Source organism: Lampetra planeri, chromosome 37 (assembly GCF_965212315.1).
Source record: "Lampetra planeri chromosome 37, kcLamPlan1.2.h2, whole genome shotgun sequence".
Classification (NCBI taxonomy): Eukaryota; Metazoa; Chordata; class Hyperoartia; order Petromyzontiformes; family Petromyzontidae; genus Lampetra; species Lampetra planeri.
Genome location: NC_136143.1, coordinates 2,325,159 through 2,331,502, shown reverse-complemented (window position 1 = coordinate 2,331,502; position 6,344 = coordinate 2,325,159). Strand labels below are relative to the sequence as shown.

The following is a 6,344-nucleotide window of genomic DNA, read 5'->3' as shown; positions in this document are numbered from 1 at the left end:
TGGCCAGGGTCAACGGCGGCGTGGTGTATCCCGCAAATATGCCCGACTGTGAGGGCGGGCACAAGCTGGCGTGAGTAGGTTAAACGTTGAGTTTTATAAGGGCACCACTGGGTGACCAGCCCCTCCCCACCCAGCCCCACCCCTCCCACCCCCCACCCAGCCCCTCCCGACCCTCCCCACCCAGCCCCACCCCTCCCGACCCTCCCCACCCAGCCCCTCCCGACCCTCCCCACCCAGCCCCTCCCGACCATCCCCACCCAGCCCCTGCCTGCACGACGGACGGACGGGCACAATAATCCCCTGTGGGCTGGTGTAACCAGGAGGTTCCTACCAGTAAAACTAACTTTCTACTTTACCGGGTAAGGCCCACGGAGCTATGTAGATTTTTTTCCAGAATCGACATGGCCACAAATGACAGCTCAACGAAGTGGCTCGTCATGTGGACATTTATAGCAGCAGCCAAATAATCTAAAGATATAAATAAATACCCCACCCCCCCCGTAGGGGAGGCATTCATTCAGCAGCGGACGTGCGCATGTTATTGCCTTTCACATTTGTATTGTGTTGTTTTTTTGTATACTAAGCTAACATGGGCATCTGTAACTTCCATGTAAATAGGATTTGTAAAGGATCGATTCTCAATCTGCGACCCAACCGATTAATTGATCCCTTAGGCATTACTGTAATGTATGTCAATAAGCACATTTTTTGTTCACTTCATCTTTTTTTACAGAGCGTTATGGAAGTCACGCAACTCCATACTAGGAAAAAAAGCTGTGGTTAACATGAACAGTAATAAAAAAATATAATTAACTTGTAATAATTTATTATTATATGTGACCGGAAATGGCTACAGAAGACGTCATCCTTCACAACAATGTTACTGTACGACTTTTTTCCTTACCGAAGATGGCCGCCGTTACGCACCGTTTGTCGTGACATCACGCGATTGCGTCCAATCGCGCGTCAGGATTGCCGGACATTGACCAATGGGCGAGCACGCGCTTTTGGCGGGAACCGCGCGCTCGTGAAGCCACGCGGCTGGCGGGGCGTGTCTACGCATGCGCACTACCGCTATTGCAAAGTTAGCGCCAACTTGACGCGGCGGTGATGGAGGAGGAGGCGGCGCGGGGCCGCCGTTAATAAGCGGCCGTGTTATCGAGGCCTTTGCAACGACAACAGCAGCGGCGGTAACGAGGGCGGGAGTGCAGCCAGAGAGAGGGGACGACGATTCCTTGCGTGCGTCGTGCTCGCCTCTGCTCCCAGCCTTGCCGGCGCGGCCTCCGCATCTGACGGGAGGCCTAGCGCAGGCTTCCCTGCGGGGAGCTCCAGGCAAGACCGGGGACCCCGCAGGGCCTTGTTTTGTCGCTGCGCCTCGGGACGCCATGGCGACGCAGGCGGCGAGTAGCGGCAGCGACGGCAGCAGCAGCGGCTGAGTGGCGACTGCTCCGCCGCGTTTCTCGGCCGCTGCGTCTTTTGTTGAGTTGGGGAGCGCGGAGTAAACCCCAAAGGCAAGCGCAACGCCAGCGCACGGACTGAGCTGAGAAGGCGCTTGCAGATTGTTTATCGGCCGCGGTGAGGAGGAGGAGGAGGCCACGATGATGGAGAAGATCGTGTACGACCTCGACACGTCGGGAGGGCTCATGGAGGTGAGGGGGAGGCTGGTGGCGGCCTGTGTCACGCTGCTGTTGTGGCGCTGATGTCGCTGTCGTATGCTTTTGTTTGCCTCGAATGCTGCTACGCCTCGAATGCTTCTGTCGGTACTGTGTGTGTGTAACGCTGCTGCTCGTGTTTTGTTCTCTTCTAATTTTGTCGTGCGCCTCTAACGCTTTCACTCGTCTGATGGCTTTGCATTTCTGTCGCTGTTCCTCGACTCGTCGGGAAAACTCACGTAGGTGTTGTCATGCTTCTTCGGCTGTGGCGTTTGCTACCGACGATGGCCCTCTCGTGCTTTTGTTCCTCACGATGTGCCTGTCTAATGTCATGCTCGTCTATGTAACCCTGCTGTTTCTGCTGCTGTGTCTCATGCCTTTCCTCTGACGCCGCAGTTGTTTTCTCTGACGATCGTGCTGTTGCGTTGGCTTAAGGTGGCTGTGCTTCTTCTATATCTGTTGATCTTGCTCCTCTGTGTTGCGTCTTGGATTCCTCTGATGCTTCTGATTCTCTCGGTGTGTCTCTCTGATGCTTCGTCCCCTGCTTGTCATTCTAATTATGCGTATCCTCTCGCGCTTTCCCACTATAATTATCTCTGCTCCTGTGGTTCTAACCACCGTTGCTTCGCCTCCTCTGATGCTTTCTACCCTCCCTGCATCTCCCGTACAATGACTTTGCTCCCATCTCTCATGTGATGGCCCCTTCCACATGGCCACATGTGTGGCCCTGTGAAAGTCTTCACAAGGCAGCAGCAGTCTACAGGTTCATCAGCTCTCGCGATATTGCCCATGGGTACCCCTCGTTCGTGCATGCGCGTGTGTTTTTCGTATGCGACGCCACGGGTTGTGTTTCATTGTGAAAAATAACATTTACTCTTGGGGTCCAGGCGGCGTCTCGTGAGAGATCGTTGAAGGGGTTTTTTTTGTCGGCAGCGCTGGCTAGGCGAGGCGACCCTGGTGGTGAAAGTGCCTCGTCTCGCCGTGCGTGCGTGTTGTAACACAAGCTGTGGGTCCCCACTCGCACTCTCCATCTTATTCGGTTTCATCTACCGTACAGTACCTGCGGGTCGAACCCACTGGCGATTGCAACCAATTGATTATTGCCGAGGTCACTGATAATAATGCTGGAGGCGTAGAGAGACAAAGTATAACAAGCAACCTTAGGGTTTACCTGTGGCGTACACACTTCCCCTGTCTCAGCCATACTAAGCCGCCGGATGTTTCTTGTTGTTTATTTTTGAATTGTGAATATATGGGACTCGTTTCGTCTAGATGACAATTTTGGTATTCCCTGGTGTTGTAACACAAGCTGTGGGTCCCCACTCAACGTCTTATTCTGTTGTGTTTATAGACTACAACACGGCTCATTGCGCCTCAATAACGCAACCATATGATTATTATGAGGATCACAATGCTGGAAGTTATGTGAGCAAAATGAAAACATCCTTAGGATTACAACGGTTCATTGACAGTGGCCCAGTCTCGAGCATACCAAGACACCCTTAGGATCTCTTGCGGCTTACTTTTGAAAATCACTCCAGCTAGGCTGGAGAGTATTTTAGTATTCTCGGTGTGCAGTATCAATGCTCCAGCGTCACCTTTAGCATTCTCGGGGGTCATTGTAAATGCCCGAAGCCCTGGGAGCCAATTCAACAAACTGCACGGCTACACGCGAGTGGCTAGGTTTACATGTATAGGTACAGTGTCAGTAGTGGTCTTCTGGTATCGTCTTTCTAGAGGGTTGGTGGCATGTCGCACCTCCCTCCACTTCTCTCTGTCCTATGCCAATCTTGCCGCTTCGTTGGTCTGCATCTGTCTATCCACCCCACGTCCCGCAGTGTCAGTACTGTGTACTACCGTGCAATTATACAGGGGCTGAGGACAAAACACGTGGTGTAGGTGTTGGTGGGGATGATGGCTCAGAGTAGGGACGATTTAATGATGGCAGCCTTGCTGGGACAAAGCACCTGGTGGTTGTTCAAAGTACATGTGAATTTGGTGAAGAGGGCTTGTCGTTCTGGCGGGCCTCGAGAGCACCATGAGTCACCTGCAGGCTTCGGCATGAAGGTTGCAGGAATGGCTTTGATGCCCACCAACATAACAATCACTGCTGCCAAGTCCGTCAGTCTCCCAAGTGTTGCATTTTGTTGGTGACGCTGCTGCTGTTGCCACCGCTGATGCCTTTTTTAAGGCTGTGGCCCGAGCAAACGTGTAGGTTTGTTTCATCTTGCTGTGGGACGTTCATGTGCAGGAGCGAGAGGCGGGGTTGTTCCTTTCTTGCGAGATGTCCTTTGCATGCGCACGTGCGTGGCCCTGGTATGTGCCTGTCTTAACATGTGCCGCTGGAGGTTACGTTATGATGCCTTTTGGATCTTACGGAGCTTCTGAAGGTGGAATTACTTGGTGGTGGCTGTCTCTTGTGTTTAATGAACGGATGCTGTGTGATGCCCTGACCAATCACCCGGAATGTGTCCAATCTCGTCAGACATCGGAAGCCGAGCAGGGTTGATGGTGGATGATTGTGCTTGGATGGGCAAAACCATGCATGACAGGTTACAATTGGGGCTGCGGTTGCCAGAGGGTGGTGCAGCACCAAAAACCGTTGTTGTACAGTTCTACTCTGCTCCCACGTCTATGCTCCCTGACTTCACCAACCCATGCCGATTGACCAGTGTTGTGAAGTACGGTACGATCAACCCCCACGACCTGCACGGCATGGGGACATCCTCATCCAGCAGTGTATTCACGAAGGGCTGCACGTGTGTTTATCTGAGGCGGTCCAATTTCGTGTTGTCGGAAAAAATGTTGTCTTGTGTTTTGACGCAATCGTGCTCAACTTTATTGCTGTGCCCTTGCAATTCTATGCACTGGTTCTTACTCTGATTGAATGGGTGTGCATGTGTTCCATCATTATTGTTATTATTAATGATAGCATTAAACTATTGTCTGCAGCATGCATACATGCACGGTAGTTGTACATCATCAGCCATTATAAGTCTACTGCATTATAAGAGCCTCCCATATCAAATGGTCCTGCGATGTATTAAATCATAATTCCTGCACACGAGGGAATTTGATTGCTTCATCTCCACGTTGGATGACCTTTCGTACATGATCATCTTTTAGCTGCCACTCCATCAGTAGTCTCGACCACGGGCTATCGCACCTTCTAAAAACCTGTCTTGCCCAAAGCTACATGTCTTAACAGTCAATGTAACGTGTTTAAATTGCATGTGTGCTTATTCATGTATTCCCCTCTCTCGCAGTGTGGGGTAGGCATTGGTAATGATCGTACCATCAGGGCCAAATAGTCTGACTATTTTTGATCAGAAGTTAAACAGTGAGCTATTAGTGTTTAAAATAACGCATATGATCGTCCGAAATCCAGAAGTAGCCTCCAGATAAAGATGCTCAATCCTGATAGGGATGTGGTGTTTTGGGCAATGAAGGGACATGCCAACCTCTGCCCCCTTGTACCTTGCAATGCATGCACTTTACCTAAATACATAAAAAATATTAATTTCCCCCGCTCCCCTTACTCCCTCACACTGGTGAGCTTCTGTGCTCCACCAATGTGTGATTTACCCATGGGCCACCTCAAAGTAAATCTGGCCAAATCCATCTCTCCCATGTGTATACGAGTGGCAGCTGTCATTCTGTGTGCATCACAATACCACGCCCAAGCAGTAGGGGGCCTGTGTCACACTACAAGTCTACAGGACAATCACTACTGATCTCCCACAAAGTGGGGACTCTCTTTGCAACCTTCAAATCAGGAGTCAATTGCATGAACTAGCAATGCTGCGATGACATTTTTCACCAAGTGATATACATTTTCCCGTGCCGGTTTCCCCGGTTGTGCTGTACAGTTTTCCGGTGTGTTTTGAGATTGTAATGCCACTTCTCTGGCGTTTCTCTGCACATTGCTGGGAGATTCTTCAGTAACCTAATTGAGTGGCTCCTGGGTTATGGAGTGCTGCTTTGCAAACAGTTTATTGAAGGGAGAAAAGGTGAGCTGGTACGAGTGCTCTCATGTGTGCTGCATCAATTATTGTAACTTTTTTTATTGTATTTCTCAATTTGATTGTTTTGGTGCTTTATCATACCTCCAGTACGATTCAAAATTAATTACAAGTTCATCAGTTGCAGTTCACTCGGCATGTGTCTGCCATGAGTCATTGCAACCTGTTACGATATACAATGCTTATAACACACATTGTTTACAGTTTTGCAATACAAATATTAGGAAATTAATACTACCATAGTGTAGGCATAAATTTAGCCTGTACTACCATAATATAATAGGGTTACTGAAGTTATGTAGAACAAATTTTATTGTGTGATGGGTTATACAATTATTTAGAACATTAATGAATGTGGTTGTTCTTAATTCACATAATTTGTCACAACAGAAGAGATAAAACAAACTAAACAAATAAGGATATCACGATTTTACAAAATAGACGATCTAATTATTGTGGACCGTTATATTGTGCAGTATATCACAGTTCTCATCAAAGCACAGAAACCCTAGCTCTAACCACAGCATCGTCATCCAGTTGTATTGGGTTCCGGCTGCTGCTGCCACCGCACAACGAGCTCTGCAGTCGAAGGATAAGTTCTAACAACAAACTGGTCCTAACCCTTAATTCATCTTAAAAGGGCAAATGTATAGGTTCAGCCCTGCAGTGT

At 49.3% G+C, this 6,344-nt stretch overlaps 1 protein-coding gene across 3 annotated transcripts in view; it reads left to right on the top strand.

Moving 5' to 3' along the window:
- Positions 1-1,076: 1,076 nt before the first annotated feature.
- PHF12 (PHD finger protein 12) overlaps positions 1,077-6,344 on the top strand; it is a 30,443-nt gene continuing 25,175 nt past the window's right edge. For all 3 annotated transcript variants that reach the window (XM_078611685.1, XM_078611684.1, XM_078611683.1), the window contains exon 1: positions 1,077-1,649. In XM_078611685.1, the coding sequence (XP_078467811.1) occupies positions 1,599-1,649 (51 nt within the window). In that variant the 5' untranslated portion in view covers positions 1,077-1,598. The remainder of the gene's footprint in view (positions 1,650-6,344) is intronic.